Genomic DNA, 26,487 nt, shown 5'->3' with positions numbered 1-26,487 from the left:
TTAAGTTTGAAAAGTATAAATTATAGGTTATATAACTAAATGAAGGTACAAAAACACACAAAATAAGGTATCAATTTGCTGTTATTTTTATTGTGAAGAAAGCAGGGGATGGAAGACGTGGGGAAGTCCAGTTGACTATGAAAATAGACTTGAAAAAGTGAATTTTTTCTTTATAATTTCTTCTTTTTTCTGTAAAATCGCTTTTGTTGTCTTATTGACGATGTATTCTGACCTTGGAAAAAAAGCAATAAAAAAACTTTAAAAAAAAATAAAGAATATAAGGATGTATCAAAATGGGATCACTGCAAACTAAGTAAAGGTTAGTTGCAGTCTGAAAAGGCTGACACTAATAAATAGCTTTTTCTAGTGCTCCAACGGTCACCATTCACTCAGGAGACAACTGTGGTTATCAGAAAGCTAGTCCATTCCTGTGTATGCTTCAAGCCTTTGTATCCATAGCTGAAGGACTTCTGCAGTGAAACAAACCAACTAACCATGAGCAGAAGTAAGGTGGCCAGGAGGTCGGATGGCCGAAGTATTGGGAAATTTTAGAACAGGATGGAGATAAGTTCAAACTACAAAGTCAGGAGAAATTGAAGCATAGAGTAGAAAATTGGTTCCAATATCGTCAAATAATGGAATTTTTTAAACAGGACAGGAAAATCGGTTTCCAGGTGGAAAAATCAAAATTAGAAACCGAACTGTTAGAACCCAATACTAAGAATTTATCTAGAATGTACAACTTGCTGTTGAAATGGAACACACAGGATGAAACAGTTAAATCGGCTATGATTAAGTGGGCTCAGGATGTTGGACATAACATTATGTCAGCTGACTGGGAATGGTTATGGAACACCGGTATTAAATTTACGGCATGTAATGCCTTAAAGGAAAACATTATGAAAATGGTATACAGGTGGTACATGACCCCAGTCAAGCTGGCAAAAATCTATCATTTGCCCGATAATAAATGTTGGAAGTGTAAAGAGACTGAAGGTACCTTTTATCACCTTTGGTGGACATGCCCGAAGATTAAGGCCTTCTGGGAAATGATCTACAATGAAATGAAAAAGGTACTTAAATGTACCTTTCCTAAAAAACCAGAGGCCTTTCTCTTGGGCATTGTCGGCCAATTGGTGACAAAGAAAGATAGAATTTTTTTTTATGTATGCCACAACAGCAGCAAGAATACTCATCGCAAAGTACTGGAAGACACAAGACTTACCCACTGTGGAAGAATGGCAGATGAAAGTGATGGACTATATGACACTGGCTGAGATGACAGGCAGAATCCGTGACCAACGAAAAGAGACGGTGGAAGAAGAGTGGAAAAAATTTAAAAGCTATCTTAAGGACTATTATAAACTTAATGAATGCTAAAATGTTGTGGTTTCTAGAAGCAAAAGGGTACAGGGATACAAGGCTAGACTATAAAAGAGGACTAAGATGATAGAGATTGGAAAGTAACAATTGGGAGTTGCTAGTTGAATTATGGACATTGGGATGCAGAGAGGGGGGGTATGGGGAAGTCCAAGAAAAGAGGTTTATGAAAATATGTTTGAAATTATACGTGTATGTTTGTCATTTTTAGTGTTTGTTTGTTTTTCTTAAAAATGTTGTAAAATCAATAAAAATTTTATAAAAAAAAAAAGAAGTAAGGTGGCCAGGTGAAAAGGGGGATAGGGCTCCTGCACCTTTAATAGTTGTGTAGAAGAGGTGGAGTTTGATTGACAAGCTACATCTTCATCTGCTATATCTCCCTGTTCTTCCTCTGGCTACTCCATACAAAAGCAGGTCACACCACCAGTTTCATAATCTCCCTAAGGCAGCACTATGTTATCTGGCAAATGTTTACTTCTAGTTTTAAGTAGGTGTGCAACTTTGTGTGAGAGACAATAAGCCATTTGATGAAAGTGATACAGAAATGTTGAAAGGCTTAAGGCTCCTAATTATTTGGTTACCAGGTGTAATTAACTATGTTGTAAGCAAATGGCATCATCATTCTTATGACGAGAGATAATTGTCTCTTTGCCAAAAAGAATTTTGATCCGTTTTTCACAAGGAACCTATTATCCAGCTCTTCCTTATACAATGTTTTATATAAACCTAAAAGAGGAATAACTTGTTTGACAGAGACTGCCTTTTGTGCTATCATTCCTGACTCTGTCTTAAGGAATATGTTTGTTCACCTACAAGCTTTGAATTATACAGGAGTAAATTTAAAGTAAAGCTAGTGAAGTGAAGTTCAGGCATTCCCCCCTCCCCACATACCTGTGTACTACTCACATGGCTCCAGGAAATAAACAAACAAATAGAATCATACTAGGAAATGCTGGGGAGAGCTGGGGAGTCCTCATGGCTTGTGAGGAGCCTCCCCGGAGCCCAAAGAGACTGTCAGTGAGGGTGGAGGAAGCCCCAAATAGACTGGAGGTACACCGGGGGTTTGTTTAGGCTGCTCAGCTTCCCCGTCTAACAGCTGACACACAGCGTAGAGCAGCAACAGCAGCAGTCACTTTCCCACACGTCCTTCAGCCTCCAACTGGCCCCAAAGTTTCAACTGTAGTTGAGGAGAGAGTTGTGTGGCGAGAGAGAGGAAGAGAGATCTGAAGAGCAGGGGAAACATTTTAGTGGGTGCTGCCCACTTTATTTCACTTACGCACCCAAGGTCCTGGAATGTAACCACATAAGGTGGTGGGGGCTGCCTGTATAGTAGCCGAGTACAGTAAATTAAGTAACATGGTCCAGAAATTCAACCATTCAGTTGCATACAAGCAAAATGGTACATGTTTAGTCAGAATAAGTTAAGTCCCACTATATTTAATAGGACTTTCTCTCTAGTAAGTTTGTTTAGAAGTGCTCCCATAAGAATTCAGTGCTACCTGATGTAAGAATGGGAACCACATTCAAGTCTGTTTAATGCAATCGCTTTTCAACTACAAAGATTACCTTTTCTTGCTATATTCAAATAAGGCAAGAGTTTGTGTGAATGACTCTCCAGAACTCACAGAGCAAATGGTCAGCTATTTCCATATATGGCACCATGTGCATATTCCAATTCAGGAAGCCAGAAAAGGTCTGGACCTTTCTGCTGACAAATAAGTTTGCTAACCTACTATATCACTTCCAGGGGTATGGTGTCAGGAACGTGGACTCCTAGAGCGCAGGTGAAGAGTTAGACTCAGAAATTGAATTAAGTGGACGAGGGACCGACTCTGCAGATGAGAGCTGGCTGACAGAGTCGAGAAAGGGCAGTTCGACACCCCCCCCCCCCTTCCCAGGGAAGACTCTGTTAGCTCTAAGAAGAGGAAGAGTTGGAAGGCAGCCAGAGCGTTGCTAGGCAATCAGCAGATAAGCAGCGGTCTGAGTCTGTGTTGAGTGGAAGTGGGGAGGGGGCAGGCCAGCCTCTCAGTCCTCGTTCAAGACGACTGGATAAGATCAGAGGGCAATGGAAGGGCAAGAGGGAAAAGGCGGGAGTTTGGCGTCCTTCCTGTTGCGGGATGGACGAAGATTCAGACTGGCCAACTATCGTAAATGCAAGCAGGCGAGAAGCTGTGCTCTGGATGTGTCTTTTTTAAAATAAACTTACGTACATAAAACTGCCGGAGAGTCATTCCTTCTTATCAGGGCTTGCTTGCCTACCAGAGATCATTACATGTGGCTTGGGCTGGATTTGAAGGCCGAACTCCAGGGGCTCCCAAACCACTACCCAGACAGTGACAGGTAATGAGGTTAAAGGCTAACATTTGCCTTGTTTGCACCATCAGTCAGAGCAACCAGACCCTTGGCTAATAAAAACCAACAGAGAGGGAACAGGTGGCTGGGCCAGGGAGGTGATCAATGCCTCCTTACGAGAGGGGGTGGTTCCTGCCTGTTTGAAGAAGGCAGTGGTAAAACCACTCTTTAAGAATACTTCCCTGGATTCAGAAAACCTAACTAACTACTGACCAGTTGCTAATCTCCCTTTCCTGGGCAAAGTTCTGGAGCAAGTGGTTGCAGACCAGATCCAAGTGCTTTTGGAAGAAACTGATTTTCTGGATCCATTTCAATTGGCCTGGTTTTGGTACAGAAACTGCTTTGGTTGCCTTGTATGGTGACCTCTGTCAAGAGAGAGACAAGGAAACATCCCTGTTAATTCTTCTCGACCTCTCAGCGGCTTTCGATACCATCAACCATGGTATCCTTCTGGAGTGACTCTCCGAACTAGGGATGGGTGGCACCGCTTTGCAGCAGTTCCAGCCCTACTTGGATGGTCGTTCCCAGAAGGTGTTACTTGGGGAATGCTCTTCAGCCCCGTGGAACCTTCAATGTGGGGTTCTGCAGGGCTCAATCCTATCCCCCATGTTGGTTAATTTCTATATGAAACTGCTGGGTGGGGTTATCCGGAGATTCAGAGTATGTTGTCAGCAGTATGCTGATGACACTCAGCTCTATTTCTCCTTTACATTTGCAGGTGCAGCGGTAGAAGCGCTGGACCAGTGTCTTGCCTCAGTAATGGCCTGGATGAGAGCCAACAAACTGAAGCTCAATCCACATAAGACTGAGGCACTGTTAGTGGGGGGTTCTCTAGACCGGATGGGTGGGAGATTGCCTGCTGTTGATGGGGTTACACTTCCTCTGAAGGAGCAGGTTTGTAGCTGGGGGGTACTCCTGGATCTTTGGCTGTCGTTCGAGGCTCAGGTGGCCTCAGTGGCCTGGAGTGCCTTCCATCAGCTTCGGCTGGTGGCCCAACTATGCCCCTATCTAGACAGAGATAGCCTAACTACTGTTGCCTATGCTCTGGTAACCTCAAGGTTAGATTACTGCAATGAGTTATACATAGGTCTGTCTCTGAAGACGGTTCAGAAACTTAAGCTTGTGCCGAATTCAGCAACCAGGCTGCTCACCAGAGCACTACGATTTGATCATATTACACCAATACTGGTGTGACTGTACTAGCTACCAATTAGTTTCCGGGCTCAATTCAAAGTGCTGGTTTTGACCTATAAAGCCTTAAATGGCTCAGGACCACAATACCTCAAGGGCCGCCTCTTTCTATATGAACCTACCAGGACCCTGATATCATCTTCTGAGGTCGTTTTTCATGTGCCTCCTCCTTGAGAGGTCCGGAGGGTGGCAACACAAGAATGGGCCTTCTCTGCAGTGGCTCCCCGTCTGTGGAATGCTCTTACCAGGGAAGTTCACCTGGTGCCTTCATTATACACCTTTAGGCACCAGGTAAAAACGTTCCTTTTTAACCAGGCCTTTGGTTGATCTGATTGACATCTTATCGCCTTTCAAAATGTGGGTCTTTTTAGGGGGTGGGATGTTATTGGGTTGTTGTATATATATTGTTTTTTATGTTGAATTTTTCTGTGAACCGCCCTGAGACCTCCGGGTATAGGGCGGTATATAAATTCAATAAAGAAGAAAGAGGAGGAGGAGGAGGATTGGGGCAGGTTACCACAGTATCTCTCCTTCCTTCCTTGACTTTTTAGCCCAGTGTGGCTGGCTAGACATGTACATGGTTTCAGATGTCCATGTATTATGTTTATTTTAAATGTATATTATCCTTTTCTACAACAAAATAGTGCTTCTTTCCAAAGAAATGTATTGAGCACTAGAGCAGTAGAAGTTACCATTTTATTCCCAAATATGTGATTGTGCTATAATAAGAAGTAGAAGAAGAAAAAGAATTTATTATTTATACCCCACCCATCTGGCTGGGCTTCCCCAGCCACTCTGGGCGGCTTCCAAAAAAATATTAAAATACATTAATATATCAAACATTAAAAGCTTCCCTAAACAAATTTGCTATAATTTGAGGGCATTTAAACTGCAAAAGTGCAGGCGCCTGCAGTGTTTCTTTCTGATCAGGGTTAGCAAACTGCTTTTTGTTCATTTGTTGCCCTAACGTATCAGGAATGTAAAACGATTGTAAAGCATGAAATGACTGCAGGGAAGAGTTATGTGAATTGAGTGTCTCACAACTGAAGTAATACACATTGCAATCTAAACAGAGTGCAGAAGATAAGACCATTAAGTCCATGCCCTAAAATTACTACGTCACCCACACTACTGCTTGTTTCCCCTCAAATCCAGCTATGTTAACTAGCCTTGGCATTTTGTCCTATCCCCTTATTTGCAGCTGTTTTGGTGCAATCAGAGGCTCCAGATGTCACAGTTAACGATGAGACAAGCAAGGATGCAGCTAGACAGCTCTGCCTGGATTCAAGTAGCCTCTAATAAGATATACGGTATCTGTTTCCACAGCCTTTCTTCAAAGCAATTCTATGCTAGCTTTCAGACCTCTTGCTAGCCACATTGCGTATTCCCATTTGCACCTCACACTGCCATACTGATCACTGCTGCTTGGCTGCAGGGGGACAAACCAGCTCCCTGTGCCAGAGTGAAATAGTATGGCTGTAATCCAAAGCCACTTTACCCGAAAGTAAGCCCGAGTGAATTCAGTAGGACTTACCTCTGAGTAGACATTCTTAGGACTGCTGTAACAAACTTTTTGCTGCCGAATCCAGCGTTCTCCTAGGATCCTTCACTTGTGTTGAGGCCCAAAAAATATTCAGTTCCCCTCTGTCTGGACTATGAAATCCATGCCATTGATCTAAACTGTATTGCACAATTGGATCCTGAAGTTTAGAAAACAAACACAAAACCTTGCTTTTCACTCACCTGAGTGCAAAGTACCCTGCCTGTGCTGCCTGATAATCCTGGGGTTTTCTAAAAGACTCAGATGACTGAGTAAGCAATTATAAACCCTGCCACCTGCTGGACACAATTCCTTAGCTCAAAGGCCATGTTGCCAGCTGCAGTTACAACCCGTGTGTGTGTGTTTGCACTGTAAAACGACACCTATGGCTTTGACAACCTGGGATGTTCTGGCATACCTGCCAACACTTCACATTAACCCAGGAAAGTAAATATGAGTTGAGCTAATGACCTCAAAACACGCCTGGTCTATCTCATTGACATTTCACACATTTTGATCCAGGTTGGGAGTTGCAAATTAATTTTAATTACGTAGGTCACCATGCGATAATTAAGTAGTTACACGTATTGCTGAACTTGTAATAAGGAGGATAAAAGGGCACACGTGACTGTGGCCAGGTTTCCATGTGTGCGTTTGCAAACACCCTGTCATTATTGGATGATGCACCTTCAGATGGTAAGAACATGGTATTTATCATGTCCTAGAAAACTTGACTTCTTATTAGTCCCAGATTTCAGAAGAGGGTTGCTAACTGACTGTTTGCTACGTGGTCCAAATTGGCAAACAAGGCAGGGATGTGGTTGGACTCCATCATCTCAGATGGATGTTTTATGGTGGATGTATCCTGCAATAAAGTCATAGCACAATTAGAGTGCATCTGAGGTGGATTTCCCCACGCTGCCACATATTGCTGCCGGAGGAGCTACAACCCCTGAAGGACCAGGTGCGTAGCCTGGGAGTCATTTTGGACTCACAGCTGTCCATGGAGGTGCAGGTTAATTCTGTATCCAGGGCAGCTGTCTACCAATTCCACCTGGTACGCAGGCTGAGACCCTACCTGCCCGTGGACTGTCTCGCCAGAGTGGTGCATGCTCTAGTTATCTCCCGCTTGGACTACTGCAATGCGCTCTACGTGGGGCTACCTTTGAAGGTGACTCGGAAACTACAGCTAATCCAGAATGCGGCAGCTAGACTGGTGACTGGGGGCAGCCGCCGAGACCACATAACACTGGTCTTGAAAGACCTACATTGGCTCCCAGTACGTTTCCGAGCACAATTCAAAGTGCTGGTGTTGACCTTTAAAGCCCTAAACGGCCTTGGCCCAGTATACCTGAAGGAGCGTCTCCACCCCCATCATTCTGCCCGGACGCTGAGGTCCAGCGCCGAGGGCCTTCTGGCGGTTCCCTCATTGCGAGAAGCAAAGCTACAGGGAACCAGGCAGAGGGCCTTTTTGGTAGTGGCGCCCACCCTGTGGAACGCCCTCCCATCAGATGTCAAAACGATAAACAACTACCTGACATTCAGAAGACATCTTAAGGCAGCCCTGTTCAGGGAAGTTTTTAATGTATGATATTTTAGTTTTTTTTGGTTTCTATGGAAGGCGCCCAGAGTGGCTGGGGAAACCCAGCCAGATGGGCGGGGTACAAATAATAAATTATTATTATTATTATTATTATTATTATTATTACAACACGAAAAAAGGACAAAAAGAAATCAGAACATTGGGATTTCAGCAGGATATGCACTGATTGGAAACGAAGCAGTGTGATCACTCCAAAACTTTTGCAAAGTGGAATTTCATGTGACCACACCAATAGCATCATGAGCATCATCACAATGGACGCACAATAGAAAGGACGCGTGGAAGGGTTCTGGCTTTGGCCATGCAGGCTGGGTGTCATGGGCCAAGAGGCAGCTTCACCTGCTGAGCAGCAGCCTGAAGGAGCAGAAGGCAAAGTGACACCTGCTGATGATCAGCCTTCTTGCTCCGGATGAGAACCAGCTGGCTCCAGCTTTCTTAAGCTGGGTTTCCAGCCTCAGTCAGTTGCTGGAAACATTTGTCATTCCTGGCCAGACCTTGCTGCTTCTTGCTTCCCATGACATTGGACCCTCGGCTTTCTTGACTCCTGGGTTGTCTGACTACGTGAACTAAGATGCTCCGGACCTTAGGACTGGACTGAACGTGGAGACTCTATCTCCAGGCAAGTACCCAACCCCTCCCCGAGACTCAGCTAGTTGGCTGGCTTCTCCCTCCACTGAGCTCCACCATGGCTGGTAGCACAGGACTACGGCACTGGAGACTGATGGTCCAATGACATTGGGGGGGGGACTACTTGTTCTCCATTATTGATCTAAGGGTGCAATAATGTTATTGCTTCCGGACTTTTGGCAGCAAACATTATTAGCTTGAAGCCAACCAGCGATTGCCCCTTGTAAATTTGGACAGTAAGTATAGATTCAGCCAACCCCAAGCTTTTCCATAGGTTCCTTATACTCCCGTTCCCTAGGCCAACTCATCTTCAGAGTGGACTTTGATGGTGGTGGTTTTTTTCCCCTCCTGCAACGTTGGTACCAGGATAGTTCTATGCTTAGGATGCCTTCATCTGCCCCGGCTGCAACAAAACATTTCTCACCCATATTGGTATCTACAGCCACAGCAGCTGCTGTAACTCTCCACCATCTGACATTACCCCTGAAGGCTCACTCATCCTTTGTCTCCCAAGACAGACGAATGCCAACAATAATATAATTTTTTTGGGGGGTGTCCGTGACAATTTGTTTTATTTCTGTTAATAGTAATGATAAATGCACATGCCACTTAATACCAAAATAAGCTTTTAAGTAGTTTCCAAGTATAAAAACCAATTACAGTAACGTTAAGCTATAAAAACCCATAATTAAAAGATGTAATCAAACAGTCCCATTAAAACAACACAAGTACTGTAATTAAAACGGGTCAGGAGATCAGTTGGGACTACAAAAGCCCCACACACACACACACACACACACAGAGAGAGAGAGAGAGAGAGAGAGAGACAGACAGACAGACAGACAGACAGACAGACAGACAGACAGACATGCTAGGGACAAGGGAAGTTTGCTTGAATCCACTTATGCAACCAGTCTCATAAAGTGCCAGGCACTGAGCAAAAGGAATAAGCCCAGTAAGCATAGCACAGCTTTATTGAGCCAAGAACAATGCTCTGTTACACCTGCCAACTTCTGATGCATTGATATGTCATTATTATTACTATTTATGTTAGCAACTAAATAAAAAATAGTAGTAAAACGATCATTAGTATCCAAGGGCGAGATACAAATTAAAAATATCCAGTGGAATGCGACATATTTTGTATTCCAGTCTCCTCCCTGCACACACCAAATTTCCATTTAAAGTTCATGTCGCTCTGCCTTCATATTTCTCCCAGGCTGAAGTACCGCTTGTTATGTTTTGTGCTTTCCTTTTGTCACGTATGCTCCCATCTCCCTCTATTTGTCTATTCCTGGAACACTCACATCTGTGCTTTCATTGTTGCTTGTGCCTTGACCCCAGAGCTATTTTGGAAGACTAAGATTTGCCACCTAAATGGAACTGATGAAAACCTGCCAGAGCCACTGCTCATTTGCATTTGCAGTGTACGACAAAATATAGAACTGGAGCTGGGGTGCCAGTTCAGAATTCACCAAATGGGCATTTTCTTGAACATCCCCCATTCCCCCACCCCCTGAGCAGCCTATCTCCAGAAGATCCCTACCCCCTTCCTGTTTAGCTGTTGCTAGAGAAGCAATCTGCGCCACATTTCTCTTATCTCTCCCCACAGACTTCCTCTCTGCCTTGGAAAGGATCATCAGAATAATTGCCAGGTGGCTAGAGAACTAGCAGCTGTTGCCCTTGGAAATTCCCTATTGACTTCCCACTTCTGCTCTGAGCTTCCCTCATGTGGCTTTGGGCTTCTCTACTTTTTCTTTCCTTCTCATGGTTTCTGTTTCGGGGACAAAACACTCACAGAAGAAGGGCCCTGCTGGATTAGGCCCGAAGCCTGCCTATCTCATCAGTCCCAGGCAGCATATTCAGGGACTGGCATGAATGATGGGAGTTGTAGTCCAACATCATCTGGAGGTCTACAGGTTCGCCACCCCTTCTTTACCATTTCCCCTTTGGGGGTCTATGAATCTAGCCATGAGTGTGGAAGGGACACAGACACTTGCCCTAGCTCACAAACCTCTTGCATGTCATTCTGGAGGTTGCTTCATGCAGGTGTATAGCTAGGGGCTGGCTAGGTTGGCTCCCGCCCAGGGATGTGTGCAAGAATTGTGACTCTCCACTCTTGCTAGGAGTCCGTCCACCCATCTGCACGCTCTCCAGGCCTCTCCTCCTTTGCTCTGGGCAGCAGGGCAAGGCACACAGGCTCCTCTGGGTGCCTTGGCAGATGAGGTTGCTGGCATGGACCATCACAGCAGTACTGCGGGGGCTCCTCCCCAGTTGGCCAGTGGCTCTATTAGAAGAGTGAAATTTTGAGTTTCTGCTCCATGGTCTCTCCTGGCTTCAGAGCTGCCAATACATCTCCTTGCCAAGGGTGCAAAGAAGTCTAGGCACGCCTCTGGTTTCATGCTAGGAATTTCCCATAGTCCTCTCTGGAGATCCTCTTAAGAGTAGGAGTAGTGGTGTTACCAAGTTTGCATCCCTGCCCCACCCCATTGCCCTGATTGTTCACTCCCTCTCCTCTGCTAATCCAGGCAAAATGGGTTCCGGGAGGGGGATGGAGACAAAGGGAATCAGTAGTAGTAGTAGTAGTGTTTTATTTATTAATTATCATTAATTTATTGGATTTGAATTTATTGGATTTGAATTTATTTATTGAATTTATATACCGCCCCATACCTGGGGTCTCAGGGTGGTTCACAGAATAAAATCAAGATATAAAACCACAAAATACCTAATACTGTAAAAAGAAAAACCCATTTCTTCCCTTCTTGCTGACTGGATATTAGAGGAGAACTGGATCCCCTTTAAAGCATTAGATTGGGTACAGTTGTGTACAATCTCATAGGGGACACTTTTATAGAGAAGTGGATTGCTCCAAAATCTTAGCTGGGAGGCACATTCCCACTCCCTTATCTGCAATCATCATCTGGGGGGGGGGGGCGGCATCATGCGTTTAAGAGCGTTGTGGCAAACCAACAGTTTTGATAGCAGAGAATTGTTGTGGACCTGAAAGCAGACACACACACACACACACACACAAAAAAATGGGGTGGGTCAGCATTTCTTATGAGGTGCAAGAGCACATCAACCAGTTCCTTATTAAGTCTTCATATCGAACTTTGCTGTGAACGTTTCCGTAAATAAGGAACTCGGAACAAACTTCAGTTTTGTATTCTCCCATGAGGTTCAAGAAGAAGCGTAGTCAATTGTGGAAGTTGGCTCTAAATTCAGGTAATCCCCTATGGCAAAAAGTTGAGTTCCTCAGCAACAGATGTTAGTCCCAAAAATAAAGAAGTTGATGACCTGTGAAAGAAGCCAGTGACATGCACCTTAATTTGCATAGGAATCATGAAATATAAAGAGCTAGATTCCACTGGTTTTTGCAGACCAAGTGCTGAGTGAGAGAAGGACACCTCACTGCATTTTCTTTTGGCCCAGGTTTGAAAAGATGTTGTGCGTTTCTCTGTTTCTGCTTTTCTCTTTTCACGCAGCTCTGAGCCTTAAAATCTGCTCTTTCAACGTGAGGTCATTTGGAGAAGCCAAGCGAACAAGACCAGAAATCTTGGACGTCATTGTAGAGGTATGTTGTTCGCTCGACGGGATTAAATAAATACTCAGCTGAACGGAGGGACATTTTATCTAGCTCATCTTTCAGGGTATTTTATCTTCACGCAGCCAAGTCCTGCTAATGAATGGCTGAGCATTAATAAATCTGCTGTGTTCCTAACAGCGGAAGAATCAATTTGCAGACCTGAAGCCATATGTTCAGCAAGATTTATTTACACATTAAATCTAGCAGAAATACAATGCTGAATGCTGTTGCAGATGAACATGAGGGATTATGGGAACATTTTGATGGGCAAGAAAAATTGTCCCCTTCTCATCTATAGTCTCATCAGACGTTGCTTCGTTACTAGCATGCTTAATTTGTTTAATCACCACTATGAAGTACTCTGGTCTCATTAAGGAGAAATTACAATCACAAAATAAGTTGGACCCTTGCAGACAAAAGTGATTGTATTATAAACACCTTCCGAGTGATTTAAGCACTTTGGTGCCATTCAAAAACCTGTGCATCGGGTGCTTGTAAACAAGAACAATACATTGCCTTTGCATTGCAACGAGCTCTGCTTGAAGCCATTTAGTGCTTCTAAAGTGTACAAGAAGACGTACAAATGCAACTGCTGTTCTGAATCCTTAGTCTCCCAGCAAATTATGAACTTCAAGTATTTTGTTTGACAGTGACAAAATGAGGGCACACGCAGCGTTTCGTGACATGACTATTTCTGTATCTGCTTGCAGACTCATTTCTGTAATTTTATTTTATTTTTAAAAAGTGGCCCAAAATGCTAATTTGGCTGAGTGGCTTTAAACCAGTGATTCAGCACACAATACATGAATGCTAAATTCAAGTCAGCAATTCAGATGCCTCTATGGATCTTCTGCCACCATTACAGCTATAGTTTGTCCTTTAAACATAGGAACACAGAAAGCTGCCATATACTGAGACAGGTAATTGGTCCAGCCACTTTAGTATTGTCTGACTGAGAGAGGATCTCCAGGATTTTAGAGAGGAATCCCAGCCCTACTTGGAGATGCTGGGGGTTGATCTGGAGACTTTCCACAGTCCTCTGTCATGGACCATCATCCTTCCCCAAATGAAGCCTGCCAATAGCTTCATACTGGAACATGCACAAGTTTACTCAGAGTAGACCCATTGAAGTTAATGAACATGTCTAAGATAGGTTGATTGATTCCAGGGCTTGCTTTTAAGCTAAATGCATTATTCTTCCCTGACTCAATATTTAATGTTTCCCCTCCCTCCAAAGAGCTCAGGACAACATGGACAGGGGTGTCTCTCTCCTCATCCCCTACATTATCTTTGTCAATGTTTCAACTTTATATGTACTTTCTATGTCTATTCAGGAGTTCCACTGAGTTCAATGCGGCCTATTCCCCAGGTACAAGGGCATTGGGTTGCAGACTTATTTTATTCACGTCCTGTCTTTTCATTGGGGGGGGGGAATCACAAGGTGGCTTGCAATCACACAAGAGGACAATAAAATAATATTAAAGACAACATGATGTCTTTGCAAAATGCATATTGATAAAGCAGCAGAAACACAGCATATAGCACATCAAAACAGCAGTAGAACAACATAGCAAGAAAAGATTGAGCTAGCCGTAAAGCAATTTTTATCCTCATACCAATTCTTTGGGTATGTTAGGCTGAGAGTTAGTGACTGTCCCAAGTTCAGCCAGTAAGTTTTACAGTGGTACCTTGGGTTAAGAACTTAATTTGTTCTGGAGGTCTGTTCTTAACCTGAAACAGTCCTTAACCTGAGGTACCACTTTAGCTAATGGGGCCTCCCGCTGCTGCTGCTGCTGCTGCTGCTGCCGCGCCACCAGAGCACGATTTCTGTTCTCATCCTGAAGCAAAGTTCTTAACCCGAGGTACTATTTCTGGGTTAGTGGAGTCTGTAACCTGAAGCGTATGTAACCCGAGGTACCACTGTATTGTGGAGCAGCATATTAAACTGGGACTCCCCCACTCCACTTCAGTCTAAATCCAGCACACTAGCCACCATGTGCTGTTTTAATGTGATAACAAGCCAAATAAAGGGTGTTTTCAAATGTTTCAAAGAAGCGCCCTGGCAGTCTGGTTGCACCTGACCTGGTAGACTTCATTCTCCAAATATTTTGCCAAAAGACTCCATCTCACTTTGGTTGTTTCTGCAAGAAAGAGAGAAGGTTTGGGCACCTCAGCTGAGTGCCTGTATAGCTGAACTCTCCCCATAAGAAACCCATCTCAGCTTATTGCCGCCTCATTTAGTGTTGGGGCATTTTGTCGATATCATCTTGTGTTTATATTTTTGAGGTGGGGTGTTGTTTTTAAAAAGCTTTTACTGTGTAAGCCACCTTGAAGTTCTGCTTCGAAGAGCAGCCTATAAATTGTTTGAATAAATGAATGAAATTATGACAATGTTTTTAGATGTTCTTAATGTTTTGAACTGTTTTAATAGGTCTTTATTCATTTTTAATTTTAGTCTTCCACCCATTATTTTCCATGGCTTCACAACAGATGTGAATACCAGCAAATCAAATACTGCCTCAGCCACTAGCTTTGAGATATCTGGAATTCTAGAATACACAAGACATTAATTGGCTTTGCCTCTCTCTAAATCCCTTCATCTATCAAGAACAGTGGCCTGCAGATGGGCTGTACACTTTCTAAACTTTTTTTTCATGTACCACATAACTGTTCCCACATTTATCCATTTATCCACCTTTTTTAAGGAAGAGTTGGGGGGATTTGCACAAAAGTGCTCTGGAAAATGGGGGAGCAAAATCACTGAGGGATCAGCTAATCAGTGCCATACACAGACAGTTTGTTTCAAACTTGCAGAAACAGTCTTTTTTCATAGTATGGATTTGGAAAAGGATAGATGTGTTTGGACTGAACTTAGTAAGAGTGCTTCCAGAATATTGCTGCTACTCTCAGAATTTTGCTTCTGTCTTCCCTCTAACTCAGGAGCTCTCTAGTACAGGAGCTGAAAGACCAGGAATTTTTTTGAAGCCCATTTCTGATAGGTGAAATGTCCAGGAGGCATGCAAAGCCTGTTCATTCTGGGAATTCCAAGTGTGTCAAATAAAGCATTTTTAAGAATGTTCTTTCTTTCCTCCTGCAGGTTATTTCTCAGTGTGACATCATGCTACTGATGGAAATAAAGGACAACAGCAACAGGCTATGCCCCTTCCTCTTAGAGAAATTGAATGGGTAAGATGTGAATGTCAAATTTATTAAAATATGCAGGGTCAGATCAATGGTTTTTTGGAGTTGGTGTCTTGGGCAAAAAGCTTTCAGTGGGCCCACTTCACAGCTGGCCCACCTCCTTGCTACTGCCATCGCTGTTCATTAGGGTCTGGTGGCCCATGAGACAGGATGAGGCAGCCTCCTTTGGTGGTAGAGTGCTACAAGGCAAAGCAGTGGTAGTTTCTGGTGAGATCTCACGAGATCTCTTCAGAATCCACCGCAGCTTCATGGGCACTGCTGCACGACCCAAGTAAGGGAGACTGGCAGCGGTGGCACCAGCTTCCTGTTTCACCTCAGGTGACTAAACAGGATGTGACACCTACAATTTTAGGGCCCTAAAGCTTGAACTGTCATGGAAGGCCCCTTCGCAACCAGCAACTAGGTCTGGATAACCACTGTTGTCTTCTTCAATAGGGTTGCTCCACGACAGATCACCACACTCAAACTTTGTTGAGGTGTATATACAACAAAAAAGTGAATCAATTTGAGTTGTGTGATTCAAATTGACATCACCAGTTGTGTTTTATGATTTTCCTGATTGTAAGTGAGCCAGAACTGGTCTGTGACCATAATAATAAAATTCATTTGTACACTAGTTAGGGCTGAGGATCTTCTTCTTTAGCAATCACTCGTAGCCAAGTAAGATTGTCTTCCATAAACATGGTTTTAACAGTGAATCCTTAAGTGACTGTGGAGGCCAATTCTGGATCCACATATCCTTCCACAGTGGGGACATAGGTTTCCGGGCAGGAGTTGATCATGGTGAGGGTTTGCCAAGCATGCCTTCCTCTTAGAGCTTTTCTCTCTTTCGCTCTGAGTTCAAGCATCTTCAAAGCCCAAGACACCTTTGGCTGGGAATATTCCCTGCTATAAACCCCTGAGAACCACTGCCGGTCAATGAGGACAACACTGATCTCATTGAAAGGCAGCTTTCAATGTTTCTAAGTAGCAAAAGCTAGGAGTAGGAAGAGAAGGGCAAGTGGGCCCCGTCTGGGATGTAGGCCTCAGGAGGTGACCAACTATGGCAGAGGAGAGGAGAATCAATGCTGAAGGAGGCCTCCCCTTTTCAAGCATCCCATGGTGGATGCCTCCAATATGGTGGATTAATTCCTTAACTCACACTTCAGGCCCCCTCACGACACATTGTTTGGGAAATCACTGCACTAGCCCTCTTTCTCTGCCAGAGATGGGGAACCTGTGGGTCTTCTTAGACAACTCCCATCATCCCTGACCATTGGCCATGGTGGCTGGGGCTGATGGAAGATGGCGTCCAACAACATCTGGAGGACCACTGGTTCCCCTTCCCTATGGTATGATATTCCCCCCAGAAACATTATCCACGCTGCAGACCATCCCACCTAGCAGAGCAGGAGAACCTTGGGATGGACTGTGTCAGGGCAGAAAGGGGATTTTGCTCAGATAGTTGAGCAGTGAGCTCCTCCACGTGCCAGAGCCAGAAGCATTGGCCACTGTTTGTGTTTCACAATGCTGTGTGTGTTTCCTGTGTATTCTTTCAAATATATCAAAAATAATCATTTTTCTCCAGTCACTCGCAAGAAAAGTACAGTTATGTGGTCAGCAATCGGTTAGGAAGAAGGACCTATAAGGAACAATATGCTTTTTTCTACAGGTAAGTGCATTTTGCAACTTTCTGCATGTGGCATTCTTTGGAAACTGCAGGGAAATAAGCTGGTGCATTAGCCTTCAATTCCCAGTTTAGATTGTATATCTCTTGGGGCAAGGGACCTGTCTTTTGTATACTTATTACACTCTGTACTCTCTGATGATGCTGGGTAATAAATAAGAATAAAAGACTCCTCTGGGGCATCTAGATTGGCTTGGCAGACTTGGGAGTGGTTCTACTAGCTGTAATATTGGGGGCCTCTCCAGACACCCTTTTTATTGCACATTCGTGATGATTTGTGCTCACAGTGCTATTGGCGCATTCACACATGACTTGAAAGCATTGGATTTTGCAAGAGACTCCCACACTGAAACCAGCGAAACAACCCTTCCTTCCCCTTGGGAAAATGCCTATAGAGCACCCTGGAAGTGATGGCCTTATTGACCATTGACCATGGTGGCCCATTGGTCAAACAAGGATTTCTTCCAGTGCTACTCGCTGTACAGAAGCAGTATTCATATTTCTTTCAGATATATGGATGTTATTGGATCCAAAGACTAGTATCTCCCATTTGCCTTTTTTCAATGAATAAGCAAAAACTAACTTGCAACAGATCTTCTCACCTGCAAAACTACTTTAAGTATCCTCACCAAGGGTAGCCTCCTGACGTTGGACTTCAGCTCCCAGGCAGCATGGTCAGTGGTCAGCAACGATGGGAGTCGTCGTACAACATCTTGAGGACACCACATTGGCTAACCCTGATCTCCACTAACATCCCCTTGTTGCATCACTTTTTGTTTTATATTGCCCTCTCACAGCATCTCACTGGCTTCATGGCATCCAAGCATTAAGCTCTGAACATTTCTCATATAGACATGCTTCCGTTTTTTAGGACTGTGGTGGGTTGATGCTTCTGTAAAAACAAAACAAAAAACAACCACCACCACATAACTCTGAACACATGATTTTCTGTTCCTGAAATACATTTTCACCCCACTTATACAGCAGAACATGCAAGGATTTCATAGCTTCAGGTAGTTGTATTACTGAGGAAGAAAATTTGAGATTATGAAAACTAGCTTGCTTTTTTGCAGCATTTCATTGTTCATTGTAGTCTTATCTATTAGCTGCCTTGTGGATCTTGGGACAGAAAGCCAGCCTATACATTTTTTTTAAAAAAAGGTCTAAACTACTTTAGAGAGCTGATATTCTGTCTGTATGTTAATTCACACTTCAGATCGAAAATGGTGTCAGTGAAGCAAATCTATCAGTATCCCGATCTGCAGCCTGATGACGAAGATGCACTTTCCAGGGAGCCTTATGTTGTCTGGTTCTCTTCTCCAAAAACTGGTGAGACATTGCTGAGCGTGCACAATCCTCCTCCTGCGTCTTTCATAACCCACAAGCAGAGATACAGGAAAAGGATGAGCACTAGGGAAGCCCCAGATCTTTATTTTAGACTCCACTGATGAGCTCCGAATGGCAAGCCTTAATGTAGGGCCTGCTGTCTAGGCAGCTTATGGGGCCAAGCCTGCTTAGTTTCAGGAGTGGAAATGCATTATGGGCCTTCATGGGATTCTGTGAGCCACAGAGCATTCTTCAATCCCAATTTGGCGGAGGTTACTCTGCAGCTTCTTTAACTTCACGATTCATCCACCCTTGATTGCAGCCTTTTGTAGAACCACAAGCATAATCCAGAACTCGCCGCACGTTGACTTATTTGTGCTAAATTTAATTAAGGTCCTAAACATTAAATAAGTCAAGACTGTAAAACTCCAAGCACTTTGCAATGAGATCTGTTGACTTCAACATTTTCCAGCACTGCATAGCAGCTAGGCTTCTAAGCGTGATTAATGTCCTAGAGCTAGATAGCTGCACATAGAAAACATCTGAAGATAGGGTAGTAAGTAGCAAGAGGAATGCAGTGTGGCACATGATTTAAATGGTTGAATCCTAATTCTCATTAATATATTGAGGTTTAAAGGTCCATACAATAATGTGCAGGGCTGGGTCTACAAATTTTGCTGGAGGGGGCAAAAGTCTGCACTGCTACCACCCCTTCTCTTGCAGCTTCATGTAGTCTCCACCGCCATCACTGAGAGGACGACAGGGGCAGGCAAAGAGATGGGCCTTTCTAAGCAGCAGCAGCCTGCCAGACCATAAGGAGTCACCAAACATGCACCGAGGTCATTGTGTACCCCTCTCCTCTTTCTCCTGTGCCGCAGGGCAGGATGCTGTTTTGCCGCTACCCCAAATCTGCTGCCCAGGGCATGTGCCCCCTTCCCCTCCCCTTGATCCAGACCTGGGAATATGCATATTTTGCAATGCTAACATGTCAACATCAAGATGTCCTTTTTCATCCCAGTTTTCAAATTGGATATAAGGATAGGATTCCCAACACACATCCTTGAATGAAAAAGACCACATGCTGGTGAGAGCAGTTCCAATGCAAATACAAGACCCTCCAATATCCATGACCTGTAAAAGGCAATATACCTAATAAACATATTAGATCTGTCAGTTTTTCTAACCATGATGGGAGTGAGTTTTGGAAATGCTGATCATCTTGTTTTTCAATGTTTGCTTCTTAAGTGGTCAGGGAATTTGTGATAATCCCTCTGCACACAACACCTGAAATGGCTGTTCGGGAAATTGATGAACTCTATGATGTGTACTTAGATGTAAGACAACGCTTGAAGTCTGAGGTCAGTCGCTGTTTCCTTGGTGCGTTTGTGCTAAAGTTGTGCTGAATATCACCCCACCCCACCCCTGTGAACATCGGAACTTAGAAAGCTGCCTTCTGAGTCAGATCAATGGTCTATCTAGCTCAGCTTTCTCTGTGTTGACTGGCAGGAGCTGTCCAGGATTTCAGATGGGGGTCTCTCTCAGCCCTACCTAGAGACCAGGGATTGTGATCTTCCACATGCCAAGCAGAGGCTTTACCACTGAGCTACTGCACTTCTCCTAAAGCTCCTAGTCAAAGTGTGGCTTGGTTGTTCTGAGCAGCCCAGCCATGTTCCTGGAGACAGGATTACTACTGCCTGTCATCCGTACTAATGAATGAAGTCATTTCAGAATTTTATCTCTCCCTCTTCCTCATAATCACACACCATTAACTTCCTCTCCTTTTTCATTTCTCTGACACTCCCCATAGATCTCTTTGCACCTGAAGATCTATTGAGATAATTCTCATATGTGGTTGGCGCACCCAGGGAAATTCATCAGTGGCTCTGTGAGCCAGTCTGATCTGGGTGCGCCTGCTGCCATGATAAGGCACCTTTGCTAAGAAGCTCAAAATAGATCACTTTACTTTCCCAATAATAAAAAGTGGTGGAGGAAGTTGTCATACCTTTCTGCCCTGCTTTCTGCAATCCTGTCTCTTCAAATTTGTCTTTTCACAATCTCCTGCCCCACCTTGTAGAATTTCATCTTCATGGGCGACTTCAACGCTGGCTGTGGCTATGTTGCGAAGAAACACTGGAAGAATATCAGACTGAGAAATCACACTGAATTTGTTTGGCTGATTGATGACAAAACTGACACAACGGTGAAAGCCAGCACCCGCTGCCCCTATGACAGGTAACAGCTGGTTTTAGAGCTGACTTGTGAACCCTCCCATCTAGAGCCTCTGCTAAGCTACCTATTATCTGCAGTGTTGGAAGAACTCTGCTGGTTACCTTAACAAAATGCATGTTGATTTACTACAGGTCGTTAATATTGTGAGGGGGGAAATGTGCACCTGGGCTATCTATGCATGGATAAATTATTGCATATTTGGTCTCTTGCCTGTGTGACATCACATCCATCTATTCATCTATGGATAACCAATCTGTGACAAGTGCAAGAAATGGGCCTAGGCAGCTGGAGACTGTGGCTTTTCTGGACTGGAACAGATTGGCCAATCTAGCTTCCACTGTGCCATTATTTCTTAAGAACATACACTGGAATGTAAGAGTCCTGCCAAAAACCTATCAGAGTCCAGCATCTTGTTCTCTAAGCAGCCAACCAGATGCCTAAGGGAAACTCACAAGCAGGGTCTCACCACAACAGCGCTCTCCCCACTTACAATTCCTGGCAGCAGGTATTCAGAGACATACTGCCTCCAGCAGTGAAGGGTAGAACATAGTCATCATGGCCATTCATTTGTCTAATCCTTTTTTAAAAGCCACGCATGGTGTCTATTTTGGAAGTGAAATCCATTGTTTATGTGACAGGGTGTGAAGACATTCTTCCTATTCCTTGGCTCAGAAGAATAAAGCTATACCAATGCTATCTCAAACCCTCAGTGAGTTAGGGACTTCCCCTGCGTGTGAAGACAGGCTCTGGCAGATTGAGCAGACGAGACCAATAGTGGGTCCGACAGTCAAGAAGGTGGTTTCTGCATATACTGTAGAGGAAAGTGAGCGGCAGACGGGGCTTGTCAACCTGGGAAGGTAGCTCATCTAGAAGAAGGAAAACTCCGATCCTAAACCTCCGCTGCCTTGTGGGACATCTTTGGGGGAAGAAAAGTCTGAGGGGTAAACTCTACACAAATCCAGAGAGGAGGCCCCAAGGTGGTTGGATGGTGTCTTGTACGCCTTCTTTTAGTAGCTCCTGCAACCAAGCTGATGCCCAAAGTATTGCTCTACTTTCCTTTGGACCACATCAGCGAGGCTGAGGTGGGGGTCTTGACGCCTGGGCAGCCCAGACCTCCATACACACTGCCCAGGTTTAGGCCTCAGGAGGTCACTTTGGTGCTGCTAACACAGCGATTTGACTTCACCCCAAGAAGCACACTCCATTGTCTCTCGAGACAGATGCCAGCAATTACCAAGGCACAATGGGCTTCATAGAGAAAAGTTTTTCTTCCTCCCTTACAACACTAGAATTCATGGAGCTTCAATGGAGCTGAATATTGGAAGATGTGGGACAGATTAAAAAATGTACTGTTTCACACAGCTCATAGGCTATGGAACTCGCTCCCATAAGAGGCAATGATTGCCACTAACTTGGATGGCTTTAAGAGGATTGGGCAAATTCATGGGGAATAAGCCTATCCACAGCTGCTAGCCAGGATGACTATGCTCTACCTCCACAGTGCTTCTAATTGCCAGTTGCTGGAAACTGCAGGAGGGGAGAGCACTCTTGGGCTTGCAAATTTCCCACAGGTATCTAGGTGGCTACTGTGAGAACATGATACTGGGCTAAAAGGGCCATTGGCCTGATCCTGCATGCTCGTCTTATGTTCTTATATGTACTACTGTGTGAACTTGAATGCCACCTCCTCATACTTCATACCTTCCTTGTTGCACACGTTTTAATTCATTATATTCCATCATTCTTGCACATCCTACTGCGCTATGCAAGAAAAAAAGAATGAGAACTGAAACCATTCTAAAATATTTAAAAGTCTACAAAAGAGTCAGAATGTTGCATCAGTGATCCGGGGATGCAGGGAAACAGGTTAGCCACCACTGTGATCCCCCACTGAGAGGCAGTAAGGGCAAGTTAATTGCAGCGTTTGCGACAGAACCATTCCTGGGTTGCCCATTGTCTTCCTCCCTGTGCAAGCCCTTTGGTTGATTTCCAGACAGAAAACTTTTGACCTCCATGAAGTCTGCCAGGATAATCACCTGAACATACTGATGCTCACGATGAGCTCATTCCCTGCTGTTGGCACAGCACTTTCCCTCCTTCTGCCCACGCTGTTACCCTTGGCAAGATCACCTCCTTCCCTTGTTCCCGAAACAGCTGGCAAGCAAGCGCTGTGTTAGATAGGAGTGTGCTTCTGAGTCACAATCCAGCCTCCTTTCCCAGCACTCTGCATCAGGTAGTGCCAGGATGATTAGTGATGTCTGAACATAGTCGTGTGAGGACGGGCAGTTTGGGAGAAAGAGAGAAATCACTTGGGGAAGCTCTTCTCTGGTTGTTTTTTGCACAAAGCACTGCACAAATGTGTCAGGTGGGTGGGTGGGTGGGTGGGTGGGTATCCCTGTGGCAGCCTACCTGCAGTGGAATGAACTTCACCCAGCTGAAAGCAAACATTCAATCCCTGAAGATCTCCAGAGGACTTCGCATTGCAGAATTAGATGGAGAAAAAGGCTGGTATCATTGGGTTAGTAACTGCATCCCTAAGCAGTGGTGAATTGGTGAGAGTCCCAAGGCCAAGATAGAGAGGCTGGAGGGGGGCCTTTTTGCTCCCTCCCTGGGCCTGAGGTTCCCTATCCATGATCTGAGATACGCAGCTGGCTAACTTTCATGCTTCTCAGAATTTTGACTTGCCAAGTAAGGCCTGACACCAGAACAACAAGAATATCAGAAGCAGTCCTAATAAAGAGGACTTGCGCTTACCTGTATCTATGAGGCTCAACCAGAAATACTTGAGAACCCACTACGTTTGGGATAATTTTAATTGGTTATTCTTTTGTTTTTCCTATCTTTATGACTAATGGAAACTGATGCACTACTGAGGCACTTAAATTGCCATTTTCCATCGTCCTCTACCACCCACGGAAAGATGAAATAGCAACTAAGAGACAAGCTATTTGTGGATCAGCTTAATTGCTGGAGTTTGCAGGCAACTCTCCTTGCCTTGCCTCTGGGTCGCTTGCGAATTCATCTTTCTGCTATCGAAACCCACCATGCTCCCTGCTCACCCTTTCTTTCTGACAGCAGCATATGTATTCTGCTCCTGCACAGCAGGCTAACACCCAGTGGTCTTGTTTTCGCCTCTTACAGGATTGTGCTCCGTGGGGATAAACTCATAAATGCTGTTGTGCCAGACTCAGCCGGCATCTTTGATTTTCAGAGGGCCTTTTCGATGACGGAAGCACAGGTTTGTGTAAGACAGGAAAAGTACACAAGCGGAGCGTTTTTGCGTTCTCGTCCTGCATCCGCCGGGGCTTGAGTCCACAGCTGCGCTGCGTCAAAACTGGGGAAGCAGACCAGAGAGAGAGGCAGGCAGCCAGTCGAGGGGAAACAAGCAGGTAGAGCCGAGAAGCAGGAAGAACCATGAGCGGAGAAATATAGGGAATCACATAACAGAATTCCAGGCCCATCTGCACAGATAGACAGGTGTGTGCCATGTGTGCAGCCAACATACTTCCAACACTTTACCCCCCACTGTGTTTGTCTACGCAAATCAGAGACCTGTGTGGATCAAGCTACGTAAACAGCTGGAGTAACACAACTCCAACGACTGAGGAGCCAAGAACATGATTTATGTAGTACCTGCAGCTGCATCAGTGGCTAAACCGTGAGCTGATAACAAAATACGCCATTTTAGAGCTGTACTTTGGCAGTCTTTAGATGAATGGCCTGCCAGTGTTTGAAAAAGAAAAGGTTCTGACCTCCTTTTTTACTCCTTTACCTAATCCTCAGACCTTAGTTGGCACAAAAGAGTCTTTGAGAAAGAGTATTCTTGCAGAGTATTGCTGCTTTTATTCTTAAAAAGTCGTCTTCTCCAACCACAATCGAGATCGACAGCTTTTTACACACACCAAACGCAACCAGCTTTCTACCATCCATCCAACCCACACCCAACACTAACATTGACCACTCTGTATATACAGGTACAATTAGGTGAAAGGTTGCATGAGTCATTGTAGGCCGCTGACTCATGCTGACTTAGTCCTTTTAGCATTAAAGAAACAGCGGCCAATTTTTAGCCGTGACATGGCCCATGTGCTCTGTCAGCGAGTCCTGCCACTGATAGGGCACTCCAACTAGCCCCTCCCCCCTAGTGTCCCTGGGAGGAGATAGAGCTCAGTGGCATAGCATCTGCTATGCATGCAGAGGGACCCAGTATCGTATAATTATAGAATCATAGAACTATAGAATTGGGAAAAGCCCTGAGGGTCATCTAGTCCAACCCCTTGCAATGCAGCTGTCCTATATGGGGATCAAACTTGCAACCTTGGCATTATCGGCACCATGCTTTAACCAACTGAGGTGTCCAAGAAGGACTAGGGGGGACTCTTGTCCTGAACCTGGAGAGACACTTCCAGTCAGTGGGGACAATGCTGAGTTACAAAGACCAGTGGTCTGATCCTGTGTTCCTGTGCACACACAGCAGGAGTGTCTGCAGGGAGGGAGACTTTATGCAGGCTGCTACACACACAAAGGAGCCCATGTGCATCTAGAACCCTGATTGTGCAGGGCACAGTGGCGTAGTGTGGGCAGAGCCACGGGGCACTTACCCTGGGTGCAAAATTCTTAGGGGCACAAAATTTCAAAAGGAAATAAAAATATTAATAAAAAATAAATAGTGGACCCTCCTGCTAACACAGAATATCTCCCAATGTTCATGTGGATGGGCTGCAGAGAGGATTTGAGCTATGGCTGGTTGCTAGGGCGCCTTCTGCATGGGCTTTAGAAACATCACCACTCTCCCTTGGCCATGGCTGCCACTTGGGTTGGCTGCCAAGCTATTGCCCCTTCACTCCAGCCCATTGGCAGGCAGTGCGAAGGATACTTGCCTTGCCCCAGACACTGGCAACCCATGCTATGCCACTGGAAGGATGTACAGATGGCAAGCATGGATCTAGGGTGTGATGTCATGGTCAGGACTACTCAGCACAGCCTTCTCACATATTGGCAGAATGCACAAGAAGTTTCCCCGAAGAAGGCTAATGTGACATGGGGAAACCCACACTAACACAGTGCATTGTGCTGCAGTATTCACGATCTATTCCCTGTGCTGTAATGTAGTAGAGCTCTCAGGTTGGTTGCATATTCCATATGTGTTCTTGTCGGACAGATGCATCCATAGCCTTCCTGAGCAATTTGGTTTTGGATGTTTGAAAGCATAGCAGCCAAATTTATTGGTGGCTTCCCTGGAATAAGGGCTATGCACCTCACTTAGGGGCTATCTTTGTGTGGCTTCATATAGCAACAAATGGCAATTACTCAACATAGTATGGCTTTTAAATATTTGTATGCAAGGGACAGGGTGTCCAATTAATCCACCTATTGTGTCCCTTACTCTGCAGGCTTTAGCAGTGAGCGATCACTTTCCAGTAGAGTTCCAGCTGAGAGCCAGCAGACATTCCCCAAGACGAGCAAGAGCAAGCAATTGTAGGCGCCTCTTGCAACAGGGCTAGACAAGAGACTGCTGTTCTCCGAAGAGAAAAGAAATTGGATGTATATTCACAAGAAAAGAGTGGGTTTAGTTTTTGACCTTTTCCTTGATGTATGTCAGCCTCCCATATGGCCTATTTCACCAAAAATATGCAAACCGAAACTATTTTTATTGTTAAAAGCATTCAAGGTTAAATAAAATAAATGAGCTAAAATTAACTTTGCCGTAACCTGAAAGACAAACGCAGTGAGGCAATCTGAATGCCTTAGCAATGTCTTCAGCAGGGGTTGTTTGGTGAAAC

General features: G+C 44.6%; 2 protein-coding genes across 4 annotated transcripts in view; one reads left to right on the top strand and one right to left on the bottom strand.

Annotated features, from left to right (window-relative positions):
* Positions 1 to 6,851, bottom strand: part of ABHD6 (abhydrolase domain containing 6, acylglycerol lipase) — a 53,575-nt gene extending 46,724 nt beyond the window's left edge. Inside the window, exon 1 of one of the 2 annotated variants that reach the window (XM_083489410.1) lies at positions 6,458 to 6,851. The gene's annotated coding sequence lies outside the window, so the exon portion shown is untranslated. The remainder of the gene's footprint in view (positions 1 to 6,457) is intronic. The other variant, XM_083489411.1, reaches the window with a different exon arrangement.
* A 3,475-nt stretch (positions 6,852 to 10,326) lies between these two features.
* On the top strand, positions 10,327 to 26,404 carry DNASE1L3 (deoxyribonuclease 1L3). Of its 2 annotated transcripts, none has more exons than XM_083490662.1 (9): positions 10,327 to 10,612; positions 12,182 to 12,270; positions 15,380 to 15,468; positions 17,051 to 17,134; positions 18,366 to 18,478; positions 19,721 to 19,833; positions 20,550 to 20,707; positions 23,846 to 23,942; positions 26,098 to 26,404. In XM_083490662.1, the coding sequence occupies exons 3-9, from the start codon at positions 15,401 to 15,403 to the stop codon at positions 26,206 to 26,208; spliced, it is 744 nt and encodes a 247-aa protein (XP_083346788.1). In that variant the 5' UTR covers positions 10,327 to 10,612; positions 12,182 to 12,270; positions 15,380 to 15,400; the 3' UTR covers positions 26,209 to 26,404. The 2 variants fall into 2 exon arrangements, with proteins under 2 accessions (XP_083346788.1, XP_083346787.1); XM_083490661.1 differs by lacking the exon at positions 10,327 to 10,612 and adding an exon at positions 11,436 to 11,921.
* The last annotated feature ends 83 nt before the right edge of the window (positions 26,405 to 26,487 follow it).

Source organism: Podarcis liolepis, assembly GCF_965112155.1.
Source record: "Podarcis liolepis genome assembly, chromosome: 2".
NCBI classification, from domain to species: domain Eukaryota; kingdom Metazoa; phylum Chordata; class Lepidosauria; order Squamata; family Lacertidae; genus Podarcis; species Podarcis liolepis.
Note: the sequence above shows the minus strand (reverse complement) of the source record. Positions and strands in the feature narration are given on the sequence as shown.